Source organism: Netta rufina (assembly GCF_964035555.1).
Source record: "Netta rufina genome assembly, chromosome: 1".
Taxonomy (NCBI): Eukaryota; Metazoa; Chordata; class Aves; order Anseriformes; family Anatidae; genus Netta; species Netta rufina.
The window spans coordinates 89,962,781-89,988,601 of NC_140123.1; the positions used below are offsets into that span (position 1 = coordinate 89,962,781).

The window sequence follows — 25,821 nt, forward strand, 5'->3', positions numbered from 1 at the left end:
GGACCAGAGCCAAGGCTAGGAAAAGTCTGAGTTGTGGCAGAGTCGTCCACTTGTTCATCTGCCAGAATCTGGTTCACTACTCATAGCCTTAGCCATTTCTTAGCATTATTTAGGGAAGATTGGGAAGATTTAAAAGATCCACAGCACTGACAGCCTCGGCTATCTGTTTGGGATAAGCTTGGAAGGAAACTATTGCATATTTAGTCATAAGGCATGCTGCATCGCTGCAAAGAGTGTTTGTAAGCAATTAAAATCCTGCTCTCAACCGCGTTTTGTCAAGAACAGATCCACTGTTAATCCTGCCATTTCGGGGGAGATTTACCATGTGTATCATCTGGGTTTGTTAGCGGAAAAATAATGCCGCCAAGTGAGTTGTGTTGCTCAAATAAATGTTCAAGCAGTATGTTCAGAGCACAGATTACGCTGTGCTGAATCTGGTTAATGATCTGTACAGGTTTCAGCACAGTGGCAGTGTCAACATATTTGATATGGTGGAAGCCTTGTTCTCGCTGGTTTGTACAAACTAAATTTTCCAGGGGAGGTGTTTTATCATTTCTTCGAGGGAGAAGCTCTGATAGCTGAGGAATGCAGACGTTGCAGGGAAGGCTTAGGTACAAGCTGGAGTAAATTGATAGAAAGCTTTTGGCATTATGCACCTAAAGACATTCAGTACAGAAACTGTTTGTGAGTACTAGCGATTTTTTCAGTAGCAAGGGAGCTGATCTCACCTCCTTCGGTAGATGTCTCGGTGGGGAAGACGTAGCCATAAGCTTGAGGAGGAAGCAGTGAGAATCAGGGTTAGGCAAAGACACGAAACAGCTGACATCTCTTCCGAGGCATATCTTGGGTCAGTTGCATCATCGTGCTGCAACTGTTCCTGTCTTGCTCGTCCTCACAGCATAAGATGTGAACTTTCTCAAGCACGGACTGTGGCACCCCATCCTATCTCATCTGTCATCTCAGCTGGGACTTCTAGTTTCTACTTGAAAAGCAATCTACGGGTGGATTCAGCTTGAAAAAAAATCTGCCTAGTAAGAGCATGGGACTTTTCAGCGTATTCCTTGAGACAGCATAACAAGACAAGTAAATGAGATTTCAGATAGCATTTTTTAAATAATTACTTCTTATTTCCAATTCAATTCCCATTGCATACTTTTTTTTTTTTTTTTTTTTGTCTCCTTCTTGTAAATTCTTCTTGCACTCTAAGCAAAAGCAGATATTGCTTCTGAGTGCTTGAGATCTCAGATGTTCATGTGGTTTGAGAGCATTTCTTTGAAGCAAGGGAAGCAGGCATTTAGAAAGGGCTATTTACAGAGAAGGAATGGCCAGAAACTAAGGGGACCAGGAGTTGTAATCAAAGTTGTTTACCACATTTGGGCTGAGCTTAGTCAGAGATAAGATTCAAGTTATGGGAAATGTTCTCAGAAGAAATGTAAAAGCACTTCCAAGCTGAGGACTAGCCCGTGGAAAGAGAGCACCTCGTTGTTGAGGTTTCCCAGCTCTCTTCTATTCATCTGTGTTTGGAGAAGGTAAGCTACGGATTCTCTGGGTGAAACAACTCCGTGTGTTTGTAGTTTTCAGTTGTGCAGGTCTAACAATAGAGTGGAATCATGTACTTGAAAGTTTCCTTGACTTTCCTAGCAGCCATTCCAAAGAAGGACACATCCTCTCCTCCCTGCTCCTTAAACTGCTGAGAAGTCTGATCATTAGACTTCTGTGGAATTGCAACATGCTTTAGGGACAAAATGGAGCAATTCCCAAGGGGACTCGAGTACATGCCTATTTTATAGAGATAAATTAGATGGTGGCCCCACCCCAACCACTGGAGCTTCTGCAGTGCTTCTCACAAGTCACAGCATGCTTTGAAAAAAAAAAAAAGCCAATGTTACCAGGGAATAAGCACAAAGCAGCCAAGCAAGAGGCCAGTGGTCGAGTTAGAAACAGAACCCAGAAGCCCGAAGTGTCAGTGCATTCTCTGTGAGTGACCCCGCGTTGCTCTTGTTGTGCAAACACCAATTTCCTTTCGCGATGACGTGGGGAGCTGGGAGCAGCGTGAGGCCCTCTGTCTTAGCCTGGGAGCCAACAGGCTGCAGCCATCCTTTGAAATGTGGTCAGTCCTGTAGCAGCAGCTCCCTGGGAATCAAAAGTTCCCCACGCAATATGAGCTTTGTGTGATCATCAAGGTGTTAGGAGGTGTTTTCTGTGACCGCTGGTCTGGTTTTCGGTGGTACGTCCTTGCTTGATAAGACATATCTCTTGCTGTAAAACTCTGGGCGATTTTGAAAGGAGTTAATCAAGATTTTGAGATATGCTTTGCCAAAACCACTCATGAAATGGAAGCAGGTTCACGCTGTATGCTGCAGTTTAGATAAAGACTTACTAAGAATTACACAGATATATTGTGCTTAGGGATAAGAGATGAGTTTCCAGGTGGATGATTCAATTAGAACTCCACATTTTTGTGTGGTACATAGTCTTCCAGCTTCCCTGGCTGTTGAGTGATTCTCTTTCTGCAATCACTAGATGCTCTGTGGTGAAGGATTAGTTCCGTGCTAGGTTTAGCCCCCCACCAGTGTGCCTTCCTTAGAGTCCCAAAGATCTGCCCTCATCCTTCTGAACCAGGGAAACCTTTTTTCCCCAAACTCTTCAGCCACCATTTGCAACCTCTGCTTGGTTTGGATATTTTTGTACATCCACCTGCTTTCTCTAAAGCCAGAAACTTCCTATCGTTTCTCTTGGTATAGCTGTGGTGCACTTGTGGGAGACAAATCCGTGCCTCCAGATGAGGGGTTTGCAAGGCTAAGGTAGGATCTCGTAAGTAATAGGTTCTGTCTGAGCTACAGGAGTATTGCTGTTCAAGGCTTTTTTCCTTACAGAATTACTACTTTAGGTTATTTAAACATAGCTCCTCCAGGTCGTTGAGCTCTTTTAACCCAGAGCAGTTATCTGGTGGAACTGTAATGGATATGGCTGTAAAAATTTGCACGTAGTCCTCCAAAATAGCTTTATGAGCTATTCAGCATCCGAATTCTTAGCAGTTCAGGAGAAGATATAGTTGTATGTTGAGAGATGCTTTTTTTAGTGCTTTTTTCAGTAGTATAAAAATACCAGAATGCAATGACTAAATAACCTCCGAAGTAAGGAAGAAGCTAGTTTTTATTTGCATGATATGTTTAATTTTCTTTACCAGAGCGTGCTGTATTTTTAAAATTAGACCTGGATGGGATGCATTTTCCCTTTTACATGGAATCTTTCAACTTTAATTTTTTTTTCCTCCATACCGATTCAAAACATAGGATCTAAATAGCAGCATATTTCACGTCATATTAAGTTTGGGTTGTTTGTTAACTTCAGGCTATTTTTTGTTCACTGTACATGTATTAGAAATCTCATTAACGTGCCTTTCTTTCTAAATCCAGTTCTCAAAATACACTATTTTTAAATGCCCAAGGTTGACATTTTGACATCTCTGAACCACTTCTTACAATTGCATCATCTTACACACCTTTTTTTTTTTTTTCTTTTTTTTTAAGAATCAGCATTTTCTTTCAGCCACGAAACAGTTCTGTTGAAGAATTCCTGACCAGCTCTATCATCATTTCATATTGATGTGCCACCCCATTTTCTTTGTCATATAACCGGAAATTTCAGTACGGGGGTGACATGGATTCGGACTCGGATGCTCTAACTTCAGAGCTCATGAGTGGGCGTTCTCTGACAACAAAAACATGGGGGTGAGCTGCTGAACTCCAGCAAGCAGCAGGTGCAGCTGGGCTGCCAGCAGTTTTATCTTGTTCATTGTATTATTTTCTATGTTCATTTTACAAAGTTAGCACCAATTTAGAAAATACAGCCTCAGCAGCCCCTGTATTCAGTGTATGGATTGTAGAGGATATTGAATTTATAGCCCTGACCTGCTCTCAGAAATATAGTTAGAATTTCTATTGGATTCTTGAAAACTGAAGTGGACTCTTCTACGTTGGACTTTTCTTTTGTGGTTTTGTGTACCATACAAAGCTGATTTTGCTGAGGCCTTTGCTAGAGTTAGAACATCTTGGTTAATGCTCTAGCAAAGCAATTTTCCAAGCATGGAGGAGATGCATGGAGGAAATTCATGCCTTGAAAAAAAAAAAAAAAGACAGCTCAACCTTCCTGCAGCAAGCTGTGGCATAGGCTTTGTTCCTTGACATCAATAGCAAAATGGGAATAAGATCAAAGCTGCGGCTCTGCCTGCTTGTAGGATGTGGGAAGAACATGACAGATCCCAGTGGCGTGTCCTGATCTGTGAGGATGTGAGTTGTGGTGGGTGAGGCAGGGAATGCTGGAGACACCGATTTGTGGGGGAGGTTGGAGGGGTGGCAGCTGCGTCCATTGGCACTGGTACAGGCTGGCTGCTGACACCCATGGGCTAGCGGGAGGATGTGCTCCAGCAGCTTTGTGGGTAGAGAAAATGTCCTGGATTAGTGCTGACAAGAGCCGGGGAGAGAAATACTGTGAGAAAGGAGTGATGGATGTGAGTCCCTCCTGGGCTTTCTGTGCAGAGTACCCCCTCCTCACGAGCAACATACCACGTTTTTACTTTAAATGTCCTTATGTATCACTTCCCACTTCAGACATCTCTTGGTTTGCTTCCCAGCATGAGGGTTATTTAAGCCATTTTGAGTCATTTGACTTGGGATAATTCAGTTTGCCTTGGACAAAGCTTTTGCACACTCAAATGCTTTCAAAACTTTCTTCTGTTCCAGTGTTCATGTTTTTATGTGGAGGCATGTGTCACATGTATTGCAGCTACTCATGTGCCTGTGTATTTTGGTGGAATGAAGCCAGGTCAGAGGAAACCTGAGGCCTCAGAGTGCACAGGGGTGTAAGTCACGGGACTGCACCTGTCCCAGCCTCCAAACTTCTTCCATCTGTTTCACCATCTCTCTCTCACCTTGTTCCCAGCTTTAACACCCACAGGGCTCCTGTCTAAACTCTTCCAGATTATCTTTTTATCCCTTGTCTAAGCTTGTCGCTTGTGGGATATACCTCCTTTTCATCACTGTATTGAGTTTATGTGGCAAGGTTTGGCAGTGGGGGGAGGTTGTATGGGAGGCCTCTGTGAGCAGAGCCCAGCAGCTGCCCCCTGTCAGAGCAGAGCCAACTCCATCCGGCTCCAAAAGGGGCCTGCTGCTGGCCAGAGCTGAGCCGGGGAGTGACACTGGGGATGGATGGACCCCGTGGGACGGAGCCATGTGGGAGCAGTGCTTGAAGAGCTGCTGCCTGTGGGCAGCCCCCACAGGGGAAGGACAGCATCCCGTGGGAGGGACCCCACAGGGAGCAGGGGCAGGGAGGGACCCTGAGGGAGCGTCAGAGACAAAATGCTAGAGACTGACCCCAGCCACCATTCCCCGTTCCCCTGTGCTGCTCAGGGGGGAGGAGGTAAAAGCATGCTGTGGTGCTCCACTTGCCTCCCATCTCCAGCAACGGAGTTGTGAGCCAGCAAGAAATCCATGTGGCGTGCAGGAAAACACTGTGGTCCTGCAGCCTCTTGTCCCGTGTTTGTATAGCATCCAGTGGAGTAGTCTCTTATCTGAAGTGCTATACATGTACAAATACATAGTATGGAGGATTAACTCTATAATTCATACAGATTGATGGTAATGAGAGAGCTTCTTAGGGAGGATGCTTCACAGCACTTTGTTAGGCCTGCTTTTCCTCTGATCTCCCTGAAGTGTATCACCTGTGGGCTTTGACAGTGTCATTTGCTTTAGGAAATTCCAGGACTATCTAAATCTGTGTTTTAAACCTCCTCCACACGCAGAATCCAGCTGTGACAAACTTGGGCTCTGTACCCTCTTGCTCCAAGCTGCTGTGCCAACATAGAAACAGGCTTTTTCCTGGACGGGCTTTGTCCTGAGGTGACCTCTCGGTTTGTGAATGTGTTCTGACTTGGCAAAAAAGCAGCCATTTGAAATATTCAGCATGACAGCTGGGAAACTGTGTGCACCGTGGTCTGGTGACTGACCGGAGGAGCAACAAGTGCCCGCTGCAGAATGACGCGGTCGGTGCCGGAGTCAGCCCAGGCAGGTTTGTGAGCACATCTCTGCTCTTCTTCTGTACCTCAGGCATGGAAACGCTGCTTTTGATGTGAGTTAGAGAAGCGGGAGATGTGAGATGAAAGGCAAAGGTCATAAAATCCATCACTGGCCCAGGGATGGACTGGTGTTTACATGGCGCCTTCTATTTATGTAGCCTCAGGCGTGCAAAGCTAAAAGAGGATTTGGCTGCATGTGGCTTTATAGGGGCAAAGTGCTCCAGTGACCTTCCTGGGCTGTAAACTTCATGCTTGATTCTTATCTATTTACAGATAAAGAAACAGGTATTTGAGCAGCAAAGGCGTGTTACCCATTTGCCACAAAACCCATTTGTATAAATCTCAATTAAGTCATTCTTGTTAGTGAAAAAGAAAAGCCAGCACTTACCACAAATCCCATGACAGTGCATTTATGACAGTTTAAGTCAGATGAATAAAGGTATTTGGAGGAAATTTCTGTTAGCTCCTTGGCAGTTACTGTAGTGAGTACTGTATTGGAGAAATATATATGTGATTTATCCCAGTTGGAGTTACTGCTGGGCCCCCAGTTTAAGCTCATATACAGCACTACAGACAATATGCTGGGATGGTTTGGTGTGAACAATGCCCTTCGCTTGTTTAGAGATGTTTGCTTATTCTTTCTCTTGGATTTTTCATGTCCCAGGTGAAAGCACTGAGTTTTCCAGGCTTATCAGTAGATTAAATTTGGTGAGAAAGCAGAAAACTCAGTCATTTCTTTTCAGCTAGTTTATGATATATAAGGGAACACTGAACACTGTGTTTCTTTTTCTCCCCAAATGAGGAATGTCAGGTAGACTATTTCCTGCCTTTTTCATCTCTCTTAAGAATACGGCATGGGAGGCCTCAGAAGTGTAAAACTGCTTTTCGTTAATCAAAAAGACAAGAGTCATGGAGCTTTAATAGAATTTTTTTTTTCAACAGTTCTCAAACATTTGTGCTACATTAATTTTGATGATACAGGTTTTTTAAAGGGGCTGAATTAATCACTTTATTTTTTTTTGTTAGTCAAGTGACACACAGGTGACGATGTATCCTCTGTCAGAAATCTGGTAGATCCTCCTGGAAAAAGACACAGCATTAAAACCAGACCGAATTGATGGTATTTAAAAACCAGAAGTGGAAAACATGCCTCAAGTCCCTGACTGTTACTGTCAAACAGAAAAATGTAAAATGTGCGTTTGGTCTCTTGTGTTCTTGGAGACCTCAGCTGCGTTCAGTAAATATATTCAGTTACTAGGGGTAACTTGGATGATGCTTAGGCGCAGGGAAGAGAGGGAAGGAGGGCTGCTCAGACAAAAAGCCGACACGTGGGTGCAGCTGGGTGAGCGTGCGTGTGCTGCCTGAAGCTGCAGCCTCGCAGGGAAGGGATGAGTTAAAGCGCTGGTGGCTCACGGCACAGCTCGTTCCTTCTGGAGTATGAATACCAAATGCAGAGCGTTTTTTCTTTGCTATGTTAATGGCTTCGGGAGCGCCTCCACGCCTGAACTGGGCACATGTGTTTTGTACAGGTGTTGGACAGTGACAACACGCAGGCAAATCGTGATCTTCATGCCCACTTGAAGAGCCTTGGCTTTGCAAAATGTAAAACCAGCGTACGCCACTCTGTCTCCCAAACCAGACCCTAAAGAGGTGCAGTTGTACCTAGTAAGGGCACAAACGGCTCATATTTGCTTTACATTTAGATAATTGAGGCGCATTACCATGAGAACATTACAACCTGTATTTCCAGCACAGTCACTCGGCTGTCACGAATAATGCTGTCAAGTCAGGGAGAAGGAAAATCGAGGACGCCCAAAATAAATCTAACAATGTGCTCGCACACACTGCAGCTGTATTGCATCTTGTTTATTATGCGCAGCTCTTCTTCCGCCGCTCCTCCCACCCTGTTAAGAAAATGTTCTGAAGGTTTCAACGTGGCAAGCTCCACGGTTGCTGATGCAAAATGACAGCAGTAAAGTGGTTGTGATTGGCACCACCTCCAGACCGGGTCTGAAGGCTTTGTTTACAAGCTGCAGGACTCTTTGCATGAGGCTGCGCTCAATATGGTGCGCAGGAAATCTGGTGGTGAAACAGTATATTTAGTTGTATTAGGAAATGGAAACACATCCTAAAGGCTAAGAGCACTAAGTGCTGCTTGTGTAATGCTGCGTTACGTTTACAAGATATCCGAGCCTGGCTCTGACTGGCTGCAAACAGACTTCTGGTGAAAAAATGAAATAAAAATGCAGACAGCCTGGGAGAACGTCTTCCAGATTCCTCGTAAAGACTTCATACCAATTAGCAAAGTTAATCCCAACGTGGGTGCAGCAGGCTTTGCATTAGGCCATGCAGATACTGGGGCAGGACTTTGGTGTTTACAGTACCAATACCAATATTTACACAGGCTATAGGCTCGAGTGATAGGCAACCAGACTTGCCACGAGAGCAAGGGAGGTGGTATTGCTTAGAAGGGGATGGTAAACAAAGTTATTAGTACCAAGAAAGTGGGAAGTCAGGGCTGTGTGGGCTGAATTTTGTCCTTATTTGGCTTGGGGGAATTATGTGATTTTATTCTATGACTCAGAGTTGTTTTTACAGCATTTGCGTCACCCAGCGAAGTTGAATCTGCATAAGGCCCAGCGTGTTCCAGGAGGGAATATTTTGTTCTGTAATGTGAACTCGCTAACACAGACTGGCAGCTTTCTTGTTTGGCTTTTTTTTTATTATCACCACCGCTCAGGCACAAACTGCAAAATTTCTCCAAGCCGTCAGGTTGTGTTACCACGGGCAAGCAAACGCAGCATCAGGGAAAATCCTGACACCACTCGGAGAGGCTTTTTATAATTCAGCAGGAGTGATTTTCACTTGCTGAGGGGGCTGTAAGCTTCTGGTTTGCCTCCTTCAGCCTCCGTTCGCGTGTGGAAAAACACAAGCCTGTGCGCTGGTTAGGTAATTTAACTGCTCTCCTCAGTTCCACCCGGATCTGGCCTTATTTCACTTTCAGAGCCTCTCCCATTACAAGTCATCCCATCAGAGGTGCCACAAGTTAGTCACTGCCCTGGAGTGCCTGGGTTTTTTCCATCCAGGAGGGTTGCTGCGGGCTTTGGCACGCGGCGGCGTAAGGGGATGTCGGAGCTGAAAGGTGAGCTCGGGCACCGGTTTGAAGATCCAGCAAATCCAAGCAGATCCAAATTTAGGGCTCTTCAGGCCAGATCGCGGGCGCCACAACCCCTGTGATGCAAAGTGCTGATCCAGTCCTGGCACACCCTGCCTGTTCGGACGTGTCCGCGTGTTTCTGAGAAGTTATTTTGGTGCTGGCAGGCTTCGCGGCAGGTCAGGCGGTGGCTGCCCGCGCAGCTCTGCGGGGCTGGATAGCATTTCTCTTCCTGCAGCTGGCACGGAGCTGTCAGAGGAGCATGACGCTGCCATAAACACCCCTCACTGGCTAATTGGACAGAAATGAGGGTGCCGTGCCCGCACCCGGCGGCACCGGGCAGGTGGGATTTTATTAGGGATTTTATCCCGAGACCGAGCGTAAGGTGCAGGCGTCCTGGCAGTGCTCGCTCCCCGGCTCCCTGCCTCCTGCGTCCAGAGGAGAAGGAAACAAAACGCAGCCGATGCGATTATCGGCTCATTAGCCGAATCCCATCAGGAGCGGCCACTCCGCACGTTCTTGGTGATTTAATTCCCCCGTTTAATTAATTTCTCCCCTAGACACGATTAGCTCACATTAGAGACTAATTACCTGTTAATTTTCAATTTGGCCCTGACTGAGCTTTCTTGCCTCGTGTCAGATTTGCTCCAAAACTGCCTCTTCATCTCTCGGTCGGGGTTTCTGTTGATCTTGCTGCCTCCCATGCCACCTGCACGATGGCAGCGGTGCTGGGGGGACTCCTGGAGATGCCGCCCCTTCCCCATCCTGCTGGGTCCTTCCCACCCACCTGGGAGCTGTCATAGGGATGTGAGTACCCAAACCAGAAATTATTTACAGCACAAAACTTTCACCTTTGCAGCTCCTGCTCCACTGGTGCCCACTGACTGTGGACCTTGAGGTTTTATTTGCTTATTTTTTTAAATCTGTTTGAGTGTCTGTCAAGCCAGGGGGAGGCTGGACCTGAGGGGGCTGCATGTGGCCAGGGCTGGCTGCAAGGGGAACTTTCGGTGCATGGTGCACGGGGAGCTTTTCCTGGGGTCTGCTCTCTGCTCCGGAGGGTGCTTCTGCATTTTATTCATAGGATGGTACAGTGCAAAATGCAGAAGCTGTCCAGGAAACAGAAGGCAACGCTTCCCCCACCGCCACACCCCCCCCGGACGTGTTTGCAAGAGCCCCGCTGCTATTTCGGTGCATTTCTGCCACGCAGAAACCTCCTGGCAGTATCTGTGAATCGTGCAGCACAGTGTCACGGTTTCGACAGGAGGGGGTGACAGTCCTCTTCTGATCCACGTCAGCCCACAGCTGCTTGCTGTTAGGGCACTTCTTCAGAGGATGGCGGGCTGTGGGTTTGCCTCTCCCTACACCACGGAAAGCAAAAACCTCGCCTCTGCTGCTGGCCAGTACAAAGCCCAGGGCTGCTTGGAGCATAGTTTTAAGTTTTTTAATTCATCAGTTCCACAACCTACTCGTTATTTTGCAACTTTCAGAATGCACCACTAAAAATCATAGTGGCAGTCCCAAGCAGCAAGATTTCCTATCTTTCCCAGCTCGCACCCATTGCTCTGACAGTGGAGAGTGTGGGTGGCTGCCACCAAATGCACCCAAACAGCTTCTGGCAGTGCTCAACAAGCACCAAGGAGGGTGAGGATGTTTTTTGGGTGTCCTGCGGGGTTCAGGGATGCGTGGCCAGGGCTGTGAGCTGAGCTGCTTCAGGAGCTTGGGACACGGCTGCTGCCTCAAACCCTGCAGTGGTGAGCTGCAAAAGTGTGCTGTCACCTGCCAAGGGAGCAAGGAGACAAATTATGAGTTCAGGAGATGTGTGGGAACGTCATGGGAGATTAAATGATCCTGGCTTTCCTCACGAGGTGACCCCAGGACAGGACCAGGCTCCCTGATCTCCTGGGTTTCCTCCACCCATCTGTGGCATAGGAGTGGGGACAGGAAAGGAGATGGCCTTTGATGGCCCTTGGTGGTCCTTCACTCTGCTGTCCTGCCCTGTGGGGCACTAGGATGCAGGTGGGTGCAGCCAAGCAGTGCCAGGCATGGTGCCACTTCCCCATCCCACACCTGCACCCGCACATGCTCCATGTGCGTCCCCGGCACAACTTCTCAGAGGAGAAGTGTGAAAGCTCTGCCGAAATCAAAAGGAACCAATAACCATAGTAAAAAATTCTGTGTAGAATCTTTTTTTTTTTTTTTTTTTTTTTTTTTTTTTTGTTGAGGGCTGCGGTGTCTTGCAGAGCCCTGGTGTGATTTATTTTTAATGCTGCACGTCTAGTGCTCCCTTCACCTTTCTCACGGCTCCGCTTGAGCGATGCGGTTCTGCAGCCTGTACGTTCCCCTGCCTCTTCCGCGTGGTGTTCACCTCCTCAGTGTCTGCTGTTTCCCACCGTCCTCGCGCAGCAGATGTTCTCTGTTACAACGCAGAGCGGGCACAGTAGCGCCAGCAACTTGTTGCAACACACTTGTTGCTAAAGCGCAGCTGGTGCTAGCACAGCTTTTCTGACAAGAGCAAGGAGAAGTTTGGGCTGCCCGACTTTCTCTGTCCCTCGCCCACGGGCCAGCCTTTCTCAGTGGTTCTGCACGCAGCTTACCTGCTCAGCACCCCTGCAGGAAGCTGTCACTGCTGCAGGCTTCCTCGTGCTAGTTCCTTGCCTAGGAGGGGGTGAAAGGTGTGTGCGTGGCTGAGGGAGGACTCGGCCACGATGAAAAGCTTTTAGTCAGTTCTCCTGCTGTGTTTTCAGCCAAGTTCTCGATCTGGGGCTCGATTATTCGGTGAATGCGTTTCCATTTTGATTATATGCTTGGGAAGGCATGGTAAGTTCATTTAACAAATCTTCCAGATCACCTGCAAGTGCAAACTGTGCTAACCGTCTGCTTAGTGTGCTGATGATTATGCTGTTGAAGTTCACTTCTGCATAGGTGATTGGCTTCTTTCCTATCTGCCGGCACCTAGGTTAGACAACAAAATTATCCTTGTGTATCAATTAACAGGTAACGATGAGTGCTTTGTGTGATGGGGTGCCCCAGGTTACCTGGGGCTCAGAAGCAGTAGTCTGGTGGGGAAGTAGGACAGCGAGCAGAGCACAAATTACCTTGCAGCATGGTGCCATGGCCCAGGAGAGCTTCTGCTTTGCTCCCACCAAGCACCTGAGCTGGCTGCAGAGCAGGCTCCTGATGTGGGGCCAGGTAAGTGGTGAACAAGCCCCAGATGTCTGTGCTGTACGAGGGGGAGGAGGCAGCACTGATCCTGCCACGTTGGTGGGAGATGTTAATCACCAGGAGGTAAATAACCTGCCTGCCGAGGCCTGGGGGGGCTGTTGGCTTCAATAACATATCGCACGCTGTGGGTTGGCTTTAGAGAGGCTATTCCAAAAGGTGTTTGCAGGGCTGTGGAAGCGGCTTTATGAAGATGAATGGACTTGCCAGCCGCGAGGGAATGGTGAAGCGTTTCCATCGGCTAACAAGGAACTGAAAGCTGCTGGCAGCCTGGGGAAAGCGCAGCCCAAGGAGCTGAGCAAGAGAAAAGCATCTCTGGGCTTGTCACACAGGATAGAAATGACCCTGCAGGGCTGGGGCAGGGCAGCCAGGACAAGCTGCTTGAGCCCAGGACCGCAGGCCCTGCATCCCTACGTGCCATCCCTACAGGAAATAGGGCAGGCTGGCTGGATCTGGCACTGCTGGCCATGCCATCTCCCTGTCTGCCTGTGGGACACGAGCAGCAGCTGCTCGAAGGCAGAAGCAGGGGAAGACAGCAGCAGCCCGGCCCCGGGTCAAGTTTTACCAGCAACCATTTGTCCCTGAAATTAAACATCTGAGCATGGCCAGCCGGCTTGAGGAAAAAGAAATGTAGTTGAGGCCAAGACTCGGAGTGGAGAGGTGGGAGATGCAGATTCAAGCCCTCAGCTTTGGTTAACAGAGAGCCAGATTCCCTCTCCCTCCCCAGGGCTGCTCTGGGTATGGGAGGGAGCGTCCCCATAACCCCAGCGATGTTCTCCCTGTGCTGCAGTACTGCGACAGGAGGTGGGAGCTTGCTTCGAGGGTGGCTGGGTACCTATGGCTGCTCCTGCCTTGTAGGAAGTGCCATGGTTGATGAGCACGAGCAGGACATGAAACCGGGTCAGACGGACGGGCTGGGAGAGACCCCATGAGCTGCTGTGGCCAGGATGCCATCAGCAAACCCTCGCACCAGGCAGTGTGGGGGTGTTGACCTTGATGGAGCCACGGTCTGTCCCCGGGGTAAGAAAAGCTCTTTGCTTTGTCTGCGGTCAGCCTGAGGTGTCACTGCGCTGTCGGCGGGGGTTTGGGCTGTCTGACAGTGCCCTAGCCTGTGGTTTGCGGTGCGCTGCGTTTGCTTCAAACTCCCTACTCTAGAGTGTGCTGTTCCCTTTCACAAGACGCTCGTGCTGCTGGCTCCAGGCTCCTGGGTCTCTGCTCCCACCACAGGGTATGGCTGTGGTGCAGCTCTGCCCATGTGGGGACGCAGGTTGGGGCTCACCATGGAAGCCCAGGCCAGCCCAGTGAAGGAGAAACCATACAGCGGGCTGTGCTTTGGCCTGTAATGCCTGCCCAGGGGGAAGATGAGGTCACTCAGCAGAGGCTGCTGGTGTGAACTGGGGGCTAAAAGCACCGAACTGGTCTTTGGGGTGAGGCGGGTTTATGGCTGAAATGGATGGAAGGTCTCCACGCAAGTCCCTCCGACCCCGCAGCGATGAGGAGGGTTGGTAGGGCTGCAGCAGCACGAACGGTTCCCCAAAGGGCCTCAAGAAGCACCAGCAGGGATTATACAATTTGGGATTTCTTCCTAAGGCTGTTGGGGTGTGCAGGACAGCTGCTGCCGTGGGAAGAGGGAAGCGGGCACCCAGCTGCGCAGGAAACCGAGGCCGGGGTCGGGTGAGGGGACACAGGGCCCTGGTGCCACCGGTGGTGACGCAGGGACCGCAGGTGGTGGCCAGCGGCCTGTGTAACCAGCAGCAGTGCTTGCTGGTGGGGAGCATGGCTAAACCCTTAACCCATGTGAAGTTTTCAAGCGAAACACGTGGAGGAGTGAGGGGGCTGGCCCTGCGAGGTGTGCCCACGGAGCTGAGCCAGGGCGGCCGGCCGGCATGTGCTGCCTGAGCAGGGTGGACTCCTCCGGGTCATGCCCCAAAGTCTTTTATTCTCCAGATTCTTTAATTCTTTCACCAGAAGATCAGATGAAGACATTATTTACTTCTTCTTTTTCTTCCCAGTGGCAGCACAGCTCATGAGGAGGAGCGCTTGGTGGCAAAGCATTGGCGGGGCAGAGGGGCAGCAGTGAGGGCTGCTCCCAGTCCCAAGCCCTCACCAACCAGCCCTGAGTCACGCTCTGACAAATGTCAAGGTGTGGTTTAAAGCCCGAGTTGTTTTCTTTTTTTTTTCTTTCTTTTTTTTTTTCAAACACAAACCTCTTTTATCTACCCCTCGGTAGACAAGCTTTTCTGCCTGAGCAGACTGGAAACTTCTCACCAGACCTCTTTCTCACGTTGCCATCTCATTTCGGCACCACGGGTGGTCAGAAGACGAAGCTGGAGCTGCAAGGGCTGGCAGAAGGCATTGTGGCGGTGAGCTTGACACTCCTCTGGGGCCCTGCTCACACAGCAATGCTTGCTGGCCAGCTGGCTGCCCACAGCCAGAGAGTTTCCCAGAAATGGAGACCTCAGTGCTCCCCACAGCAGCCTCCCCAACTGTGCTTGCGCCGAGGCGGTCGCATCTTCTCAGTGCTGTGGTCGAGAGGCATGCGTGGGCTCGTGAGGGTCGGTGACACATGGAAATGTGCTGCTGCCATCCTCGGAGCTGCTGCTATCAGCACGGGGCAGCACGTGGGCTGCTGCAGGTGCTGCTGCCTCCAGGTGCTTCTGCAGCATTGCTGCCGGGGCTGCTGATTTTGCAACATCCTGCCACTGTCACCCCCAGATGTGACTGCTGAGGTGCACGCAGCTCTCAGTTTAACAGCTCCCTCAAGCCCCTAGGACCTGCTAGTCCCCATTGCCTGTTGTGGAAGAAGAGCAGGGAGGCACAGGAGAGCGTGCACATCGCAGCAAAACTCTGCTTACCTGGTACAGAGCAGCCCCTCCTTGCTTGTGACAAGCAGATTTGCTGCTGTTTTGCAAACCAAACAGCAGGTCCAGCCCCTGGGGAGCTGCTGATGGCTCACACACCAGGTTGTCCCTGAGCCCAGCATACCCTCCTTGCTGACCCACTGCCTCCACTGCTTGTCCGCATTGTGGGGAAAAAGGAGACAGGACTAAAGCTTCCCCCCTCACAATCTGCTTTCTGCAAGCAGACAGGTTGTGATTTCCTGCTATTCTCACGAGAACCAGGACCTAAAGGGAATACACCAGCTGGTGAGTGCCCAGCCCGTGGCACTTTTGTCCCCACGAGGTCTCCAGCAGCTTCGTCTTAGTGGCGGTGACTGCAACGCACCCAGGTGGGCTTTGCAAATCTCTTTCCTCCGGAGTGCAGTCAGCGGGGTGCAGAGCAAGTGGGCAGGATGGGGGTGGACCTGCAGGTGGTGGGGAGAGGCACGCGAGCCCCAACTCAGCACCCCATAGGCATGCTTCCTTCGGATAAACTCAGTGCTGTGTGGGTCAGCCCCTTCCCTCCAGCCTGCCCCGCAGCACCAGCCTGTTCAGATGCTGGTTAGATGCAGGTCACTTTAGAGAGGTGCCAGCCAGATGCCTTAAGACTGAGGGAAAGCCAAGACAAAGCCAAAATAATGCAGCTGGCTGCTTTAATTTGCAGGAAGAGCCAGGCAGCAGCAGGCTGGTCCACAGGCGAATCTTTCCTGCTGTATCAAGCATAAATTAATCAGGTATTCCATTTCCTGAGGGGAAGGAAAAAAAAAAAAAGAAAGAAAAAAAAATAAGCAGAATAATTCACTTAGAAATAAAGACTAGAGCCATTTTTCCCTTTGACATGTTGAACGCAATTACCTGAGGCATGGGAGGCTGAGATAACTCACTCACTCAGCCCCCACTCTCCGCAGAGACTGTCATCATTCTGCCAGAAAAGGCTTTAAAAAACAATTCACCTCCTGAATGCTGAAACGCTGCCACGTACCAAACCTGTCCTGACGATTTCCACACACCAGCTGCAACTCCACAAGCAAAATGCTCCCTTCGATGGGGCAGTGTTATTCTCAGGGCCACATACACCATGCAAGCTCCCTGTGTTTGCTGTCCCTTTTCCCCTCCTTTAGGAGCAAAGCTCACCGACATCCTATTTGGAAAGCTCAATTAATTGCAACCGTAAGCCTGTGCTTGCCCCCAAATATAATCACATTTAGGCTGCACTCTCCACTCCCACCCCCTTGGCCATTATCTAATAGGCAGTGGAGTAATGGCTTTGGGTAATGCTGTTTGAATGGCAGGCATCCAGTTCTGGCCTGGTTTATTATTTTTTTTTATGGTGGGGGGAGTGTAGTTGGGCGGGGGGAGTTTGTCTGCAATCCCTGTTTTGCTTCTGGAGCTTTAGAGGACAGACATATTCTTCCATCTCCACTAATCCCCCTCTGATACTGAGGATTTTCCTGCCATTAAATGATAGCTTGCGAGAAAAAAAAATGCCAACTTTCCCGAGGCAGACCCGTGCAGCTAATGGCAGCCTTGTGAGCAGGAGGGAGGACACAGCCACAGCCTGGCCAGGTAAGTGAGGCATCTAGGTGCTTTCTGCTGGGAATTTTCGTTTGGGCTGCTCAGTGCTAGTCTGGCGATGCTCTGCGCCAGCACCTCTTGCCTGGGGAGGCAGCCAGTCCCTGACCATTGGCGATCTGTTCCCACCTCAGGTAGGAGCACACCCTTGGCACAGCTGGCGGGCAGGAGGTGGACCAGCTCGTGAAAAAGATCAGCAAAAAGCTGCAGGAATCACTCAGAAGCTCGGTGGTGGAAGGAAGGTGGGCGCGGATTGCTGGGGACTGCATCGGTTCAAAACCGTGTGTGAGAGGATCCTTTTTCTAAGCATAGACCTTGCCGTGGGACAATGATGCAGGCAAATGACAGAGGCTGAAACCTGCCTCAGCGCTTCCCGTGTACTTTTAGATCCCTCACGTTTGCCTGCCAGACCTGAAATGCCACTAGTGAATAATCAAGGTAATGTTTGCCATCATTCTAAATGGTGAGTAGTACTCTTATTCTGCATTACCCAGTAGCGGGTTAGACAGATTGTTCTGAAAGGTGCAGGTTAGATACTCAATTACTGCAATCATTGTCTCTTCATCCCTCTACAATCTCTGCAATTATATTTTTTTTTAGTCTCTCAGTCTTCCTTTCAAATACCGAATTAGTATATTATGTAAAAGAGCAAAAGAGATCATCCCTGGGTGGAATTTTGTTTATTCCTTAATCTCACCAATATTTTTTACCTTAATGCTATATTTCACCTTTTTTTTTTTTAAACACACATCTCATCTGCACACCTCTGTGCCAATGAATTGGAGGCACTGTCCAGCTGCTGCCCTGCCTGCCACGGTGTTAAAAGCGAAGAGCATCCTTTTGGGGGAAAGAATAAGAAAGGCAAGGCAGGAATGTTTCATGCTGTGTTGGTCAGAGGAGATCTGAACAACAGTGGAGACCTGGTCTCCTGTGCTCCAACCGGCAGCTTTGCCCAAGGGTTTGGTGGGGTTCAGACAGAGGATTTGGGTAGATTTCCTTTGCAAGAGAAAGAGGGAGAATGACACAAAAAGTCACTGCCAAGGGGCTCCTCTGAGCTCCTGTTGCAGGGGGGTGTTTTCTAGTTGGCTGGTCCTCGAGGGCTTGCTTTCTGTGCTCTGCACAGTGCGAAGAGTTATGTTTGTAGATAGACATCTTAAACCTGTGCTGTGAAATGCCACGAGAAGGCCTAGATTTAGCTCTAATATACCTCGTGCATAAAGAGAACAGGCTGGAAAGTGGCTTGGGTGCACACTTTTTCTTTATCAATCGATCAGAGAGCAAACAGGGAGTGGAAGAAGAGAATTTTGTTCACTTCTACACTGCACACAGTGCACATAGCTGCTGGGGGAGGTCTGCTCCAAAGGCCAGAGACATGACTGAGATTGGGGCAGATGTAGCTAAACATTGAGCTTGCCTGGGACAGCCTCACCTATAGGACAGCCTGTGCACATAAGCCCCGCTGGATGTCATCCTGAGCCTGTGAAAGGCTCTCGCTCCAGAAGCAGTACTTCCATCAGTTGTTTCCAGACAGCCACTTGCAGCCAAGTGTTTGTGAACAGGCAAATCCTTAATCTGTCTGGACCTCAGTTTATGTAACTGTGCATCAAAACCAACACATGCCCCTGTTTGCACGCAACAACATGGAATGGTGCAAAGGGCAGCCAAAGACAAGGCCCTTGTGCAAAGACAGAGCCATCTGAGGTTTGTTGTCCCCTCTTTTGGCCTTAGGATCTACATTTATTGCCTACCTAGGGCCCTGCACGAGGGGAACTTTCCTTTAGCTGCAGCTGAGGAATAAGTAGAATGGGTCAGGAGAAAGGAGAAGATCATATGAACAAGCAATCAAGCAATGACAACCTGCATAAAATCCTTTCCATCTCTCAAAGTCCTTCACTGTTGTCTATTCTCAAGATCAAGTTTTGCTAATTCTCCAGTCATGATAGCATCGCCAGGCTTGGTGAGACCCAAATTTCAACAGAGGTCAGAGCTAAAGGCCTTCTGGGTTGCTCCCTCCACATATTTAGATCTGCTTTCCATGCTCAGTGGCTGGGACAGTTCAAGCAGACCCAGGCTGGGACGCTGCTGAGTTGACATGCTGTCAGCGGGGACCTGCGAGGCGGCAGGTTTCACAGGTCTCATGCCTGAAGAAGCCACAGGCACTGCAAACTCACAAGCGCCATACCACACGTGTTGCTTTCAGAAAAGGTGGAGGAAGGGCAGAGCAAACACGGTTCAAAGTGTCATCTGGTCCGTGCACTAAAGCCCTAGGTGCTGCGAAAATAATAATAGATTAATGTTTGCTGAGCCTGCCTGGCACATCGCCTCACAGGTCTGGCTTAATAAGAATCCCCTCAGGAACACAGCTGTAGTGAGCAATCACTGTGCTGCACAGCAGTGGGGAGAGGTGGTCCTGCTGCCGGGAGCACCCCTCCAGACAGCAAGCCAGAGCGTGGGGGAAAGCCCCTTCCTTGCCCTTCGGCCCCTGGGGCTCACCAAGCACGTGGCAGAGCTCCTGTGGTCCCAGCAATGCTGTTAATAAAGCTGGCTGGTGGTAAAGATGGTAAAAAGTATGAAAGGGATGTGCCTGTGTGGGAGCCAGCGAACAGCAGCAGCAGCAAAATCATGCAGAAGCTGTACCACTGTTTCCTGCTAATGACTGCATGGAGAGGTTGCTGGTGTGACAGCGAGGAGCAGGTAGGATGTGCCTTTGAGAGCAGTTACAAAATGAGATCTGTTTTATGTTCCTGCTCTCTAACGAGTTTATTTCTTAGGCACCTGGTTGCCTAGGTATTTCCCCCTCCACCCCCCCCCCCAAAAAAAATGCCTGTCAAAGCAGGCTGATGTCTCCTATTCCTTTCGTTCTTCTCTGATTTGTCCCCAGGAGCTTTCACCTTCTCTTCCTTGTTGGACATCTGCCTGCTTGGGACTAACTTGAAAAGAAACCACAGCACCCACACACCTCCCAGGTGTCATGCTGATAAAATGATGAAGTGGCTGATCCCATCAAGCCTAAGACACTGTGGTGACTGTCTAGAGAATTGCCAGAACAGTAGAAACTGTGCTGGAGGGTGCAGAGCATCTCATTTGTGATGAGATCACTAAGAAAGCATCTGAATGATACTCCCGAATTTGTCTTTCCTCGTGTCTGTCTACTGAAACGTAGCAGGAATCTGTTTTTAAATGCTGTACAGCATCCTTAGCAGCTGACAGTTCCCCTTACAGTGCTGCACCAGCTCATGGTTTTGGTGGAAAAATGCTAGGTTTATTAACAAAGAAAAGAAAGAAGCAAAAAGCATGAATATTGACTTGCCCCAGGGAACTAACTGATCTCCCCTGCCCGCTGCTGGGACAAGCATGCACTGCCCTCCTCCCTTCCCCACACAGAAACACCACAACCCACACACAGCTGATGGCCTTCAAAGCATCTCGGCCAGCTCCCCTGGCCAAACCCTGTCCCATCAGCTTTTGGTGACCAGTCAGGGGGATGTGGTCACAGAATCACAGAGTGCCTGTGGTTGGAAAAGACCCTCAGAGGTCAGTGCTCCAAGCCCTGCTCAAGCAGGGCCACCCACAGCAGGCTGCCCATGCCACAGGACCATGTCCAAGTGGCTTTTGAAGATCTCCAAGGAGGAGACCCCACAACCTGTCTGGGCAGCCTGTTCCATCCAGTCTAGATGATTCCCCCCCTTAGGGAGAGAAACTCTTCAGAAAGGATGGTGTAGGGACCTGACCCTTTCTCAGAGGGTTTATAAACCACCAGCAGATGTCTAGGAATTGCTTACAAGGGCTTCTTGGTCAGCGTGGACACACGAGTGGCGGGTGACAATTAGCCTGGCTGGAAGGGAGGCAGGGACAGCACAGTCTTCTCTCACACCTAACACATTTACTAACGATGTTTCTCTCTCCCCTTTCTCTCCTCCCACACCTCCACGGGGTCGGCGTGCCCCTCTCTGGCAGTGATCCTCTGGGTGCCCCGTGCCCACGCGGTGTGGGCCTGCGTGCGGGCCTGCCCGGCCAGCTGTGTGTGCACCCAGGAGCGGAGCTGCTCCGTCCTCTGTGACCGTGCCGGGCTGGGGCAGATCCCCAGCGAGTTCCCTTGCGAAGCCTCCTCCATCAACCTGGATAAAAACAGCATCAAGTTCCTTGCCGAGAGGGCCTTCGGGACGTTGCCTTCCCTCAAGTCGCTGTCCCTCAACCACAACAACATCTCCTTCATCACCCCGGGGGCTTTCAAGGGGCTGCCCAGCCTGACGGAGCTGAAGATGGCCCACAACGAGTACATCCGCTACCTCCACACGCGGACTTTCACCGCCCTCAGGAGGCTGGTCAAGCTGGACCTGGCGGACTGCAACCTCTTCAACATCCCGGACAGGATCTTCATCGAGCTGCCCGCCCTGCAGGAGCTCCTCTGCTTCCAGAACAACTTCCGAAGGATCCCGGGTGCCATCAGGGGCATGGAGAACCTGACCCACGTCTACCTGGAGAGAAACAGGATCGAGGCGGTAGCCTACAACTCCCTGCAGGGCCTGATCAAGCTGAAATACCTGAACCTGCAGGACAACAGGATAAATGTCATCCATGAGCGAGCTTTTCAGGGCTGCCGGAAGATGGAGTACCTGTACCTGAACGACAATCTGATCAGTGAGCTTCCAGAAAACTCCTTTGACGGCCTGAGGTGCCTGAAAATGCTCAACCTGGGGGGCAATTTCCTCAGGAACGTTTCCAACACCTGGTTCCGGGACCTGGTGGAGCTGGAGGTCCTGTACCTGGACCGCAACAGGATCAACTACATCGAGGAGGGGGCTTTCGAGAACCTCACCAGCCTGGTCTCCTTGCACCTGAACAGCAACAACCTGACGACCCTGCCCTTTTCTGTCTTCCAGCCCGTGTACTTCTTGGGGCGGCTGTACCTCTTCCGCAACCCCTGGGAGTGTGACTGCCGCATCGAGTGGCTGAAGGAGTGGATGGAGAGCTATGGGCTCGTCAGGGACATCCCCTGTGCCTCCCCATCCTCGGTAGCTGGGATGGACCTGATGGACGTGCTCTATGACAGATCGCCAGAAGGGTACTGCCTCGACCCGGTGGAGCTAAACATCACCTCTGACAGCCCGACCCCAAGCGGAGAGCCTTTCTCCACCACGGAGAGCAAGTTCAACAGCCTTATCTCTAAACTCTTGCTCCAGATGGGCCTTCCTGAAGAGGTGTCAAACACCACCGAGGTCTTCAGTAACGCCACGCAGCTGGATGGGCTGGCTGATGGGGCTTCTGCTGGGGCAGGGGAAGGTGGCTGCAAAGCCGCCTCCTTCTCTTTTCAGCTCCCAGCACTTCTTACGGTTGTTGTTTTCCAGAGCAAGTAGTCCAAGGGCTGCCTGGAGCATGGGTCCTGCTTAAGCATTTAGTCCCTGTCCCTGCCTAGCCCTGGGCACCACCTGGGGCTGCTATGCCAGCTCTTGCAAAAAGGAGAACGGCACCTGGGGAGGGTCTGGGGTGAGGACAGCGTGTTGGCTGAGACCTCAGATGGGGTTTTTATCCTTTCTCCCCCTGCTACCCTGGCACATCTGCAGGAAAACCAGAGAGACACGTTTTCATCAAAAGTCTCAGAGGAAAAGCTATTTCAACACAGCGGCGTACTCATTAATGACTGTTTCAAATGTGTTCTTCTTTATCAACAAATTTATTGTGTCAAGGAGTATATTGTTTTTATTCATAGATTATTTCATGGCCTGGCAGCTGGAGCAGAATATGGTGAATGCAGCCAGGCTGTAGGAAATATTTTACATTTCTACTACCAATGTATATCACATGGCATGTCGTATTACACAATGCTAACCAACCATGCTGTCATTTTCTTTTATATGACATCTTATATGCTTTGTCATTGAAATCTTTAATGAAAGCTGCTACTCTGACCAGAAGGATTTATATTTTCTATATTAGAGCACATGAACAAAACAATTTGATATTTTTCTCTCAAAAATAAATTAGTTGCTCAAAAAGGTTTTATTCTGACATCCTTGAATTACTCCAGAATTCTGTTTGAAGGCTCAGTGGGTACACACAAATGCCCCTTTAATAGTCTAGAGCAAACGGCAAGGTGTTTATCGCAGCCCAAAGAACAGAAATGTTGACTTAGAAAGTGGCAGTGCTTACATCTGTGTTAAGTAGCAATGCTTTAAAAACAAAGAGACTATATAGAAATACACCTGTGTGATATTTTAATTAATTAAATCCTTATACGTAGCTTACCATACTGTGGTGTACACGTTCATATGAAATTATATGACATATACAATCCTTTATTATGGCTAAAATGTCATGAAATGAGAATAAAACCGGAAATGAATTAAAACAACCCTTTCAAAAATTTCCTTAACACCCCCCCACACACTTTTTTTCCCCCATCCTCACCTTTTCATGAACAATTCAACATGAACATGAGCTCCAGAGATGTTGAAAGCCCCCATGGTCTAGCAGTCCCAGGTGTCAGCCATTTCTGACTCACAGCAAGTTTTATTTGCCTGCTGAGAGCAAAAAGGGCCACAGCAAGCCCGTGAATGCTATTTAACCCAGCGTCTGTGGGTGAGAAGCTGGTGCATGGCAGGTCCAGCCTAGCCCCCCCCAGTCCCTGCCCCTTCACAAAATGACCACGCATTCCTAATCTGGTGGAGCAGCTGCTTCGTGAAACACGGAACCCTCCCTCCCCCCATCAAGCTGTGCCCGTGCATTTTGTCACCAAAAAGGCCGCATCTCCACTGGCTTCAGGACATGTTCGTGTGAGCAGCTGGGTTTGGTGGGCAGCACCCTGTCCAAAAAGATCTACTGCTTTATCATTAGCACCAGCAATTTCTAAGTATGGAGAAAAACACGTATTCCTTGTTGTGGTGGCTCCCCAAGCTATCTGTAGCTAGGCCACATTTTTTCCTCCAGTGAAGAAAGATGCCAGATGGTTTGATAAATGCCTATTTGACCTGTTCCGTGAACTAAATTCAATGAGTTTGGATTTCCAGGCTATTTATGAATCCATTAATCTTCTTAAATGCTAAATTCATCTGTGTATTATAAAAGGTTGTTTTTCAAACCCAGCGCAGCCAAATGCTGTAGAGGCGCATTATGTTAAGGATGCCTTTGCAGGAGCAGTATTTCATCCTGTCAGGAAAGGTTTATCAATAGGTTTGACACAGATGGTAGGGCACTGGGCACAAAAGGTCATATTTCACTTCCCATAGGATGGATGCCTAACGAGTTTTTATAACCCACGCTTTCATTCTCTGTGCTGAAATACATCAAAGCTGAAGATTGTTTTACTGAGTAATGGCTACAGCATGGCCTTCAAGTTAATTATTGCTTCAAAGATGCTGCTTCTTTATCCACAAGAATGGCAGATTAGATCTGAACGTGAAACATCTCAAAATGTGGGTTTTAGCAGAGGTTGCGCTGTGAGGTGAAGGACAGGGAGACTGTGTGTGATAATTTGCTTCACAACAACCAGGTCTAGAACTGTGCAGTTCTGGGACAACGGCCTTGGGCATTGATAACTTGAACATATCATGCAGTCAAACACCGAGTGCTTGCCCCCGAAAGCTTCTCTGTAATACAGCTGTGGCTGCTGAGGAACTGTGTGCTGCATGTAATGGGCCTTTCAGTTTCCCCCCAGCAATGGGGGCTCTGAAACCCTGTTCTTAGCCCTGAGCCCTTGGAAGATCAGCAGTCTGTGCTCCTAATAGTACGGAGCATTTGGCACGTGAGTGCAGAAGCATGTGCGTCTGTGCATAATGATGGCTTTCCTCCCCTCTCCTCCATCTCTCTTCTTCCTCATAGCTCCCTGTGCTCAGCTCAGGCATCATCTTTTGCCTGCGCTTACCCAGAGTGGACTCCTGGACAAGACAGCAAAGTATTGCTGCTCAAAACACTGAGAAGACTTCCAGCGCCATGAAAGCTTGGGTCAGACTGCCAGTGCCCACTTCATTCTTTCACGAGCCCAGTTTCACAGCTCAGGAAGTCCTCTCAGGTGCCCATATCCATATCCAGGAGCAAAAGGGAGAAATCAGAAGTGCAAGGAGTGCTTCATCCCTTCTCAGGATCACATCATTTGGCATAAACCCTGATGCTACTCCTAAAGAAGTGCATGAGCATAGAAGGGACATGACACGGTTGCCCTCACATCCTACTAATGGCCTGACAGCTATGGGGCAAGCATTTCATGATGGGACTCAGCAAATCAGTTGAGGGTTGGGCCTGGTTATCCTGCAATCTGCCTGAAATGAAGATGGACCTGTTGCAGACATCACCTGTTTGCCTTTTACTGTAACATTTGAGAAATTATCTTACGTATGAGACAACATGATTCTGTGTGAGTAAAGAAGGACACTGTTGAAGCTCTCACCCATGACATCCTTTCAGTAGGGTCCCAGTCTACAAAATCATTGGCCTGCACAGAACCTGCATTCCTGTCCCAGGCAGGAAGAGAAAGACTTCCTCTGGGCAGAAGCTCAGGAAGAATTGAAAGAACCAGAAGAATTTGAAGCTGTGGAAGCTTCAAAAATTTTTTGCTTGGTATTGGGATGCTCCTCTTGGCTGAGGCTTGTTCACAGAGCTCTCAGTCTAAAGTGTCTGGAAGAAGCAATTTGTTTTAAGGCACAGTACTTGTTAGTAAACACAGTGTTTATCACTGGTGCAACTGTTTTTATACGCTGCAGCCAGTTGCTATTAAATTAGAAGGGAGAAGTGGTCAAAGTAAACACACAAAAAAAGAAATGACCTGGTTTTGGGTATTATCTCTTGGTCTTGATATTCTGTAATTTCTACGTCTATGTTGCATTCCCTGGGACGAAGCTAGGTCTTTAACATTAACACTGGCTTTGTGTCATGAATTCATTACCTATTCTGCTTATCGTGTAGAGTCATACCATGCTTTCCTGCTT

The 25,821-nt window shown here is 49.2% G+C and overlaps 1 protein-coding gene across 15 annotated transcripts; it reads left to right on the forward strand.

Moving 5' to 3' along the window:
* Positions 1-9,623: 9,623 nt before the first annotated feature.
* On the forward strand, positions 9,624-23,230 carry NYX (nyctalopin). 15 transcript variants are annotated; one of them, XM_084306095.1, is made up of 10 exons: positions 9,624-9,752; positions 9,871-10,037; positions 13,308-13,469; positions 14,462-14,592; positions 14,680-14,812; positions 15,535-15,678; positions 15,993-16,894; positions 17,035-17,338; positions 19,782-19,922; positions 20,858-23,230. In XM_084306095.1, the coding sequence occupies exons 8-10, from the start codon at positions 17,242-17,244 to the stop codon at positions 22,255-22,257; spliced, it is 1,638 nt and encodes a 545-aa protein (XP_084162221.1). In that variant the 5' UTR covers positions 9,624-9,752; positions 9,871-10,037; positions 13,308-13,469; positions 14,462-14,592; positions 14,680-14,812; positions 15,535-15,678; positions 15,993-16,894; positions 17,035-17,241; the 3' UTR covers positions 22,258-23,230. The 15 variants fall into 15 exon arrangements, with proteins under 15 accessions (XP_084162221.1, XP_084162214.1, XP_084162210.1 ...); XM_084306088.1 differs by having other exon boundaries at positions 16,797-16,894; positions 17,035-17,363; XM_084306084.1 differs by having other exon boundaries at positions 16,797-16,894.
* The last annotated feature ends 2,591 nt before the right edge of the window (positions 23,231-25,821 follow it).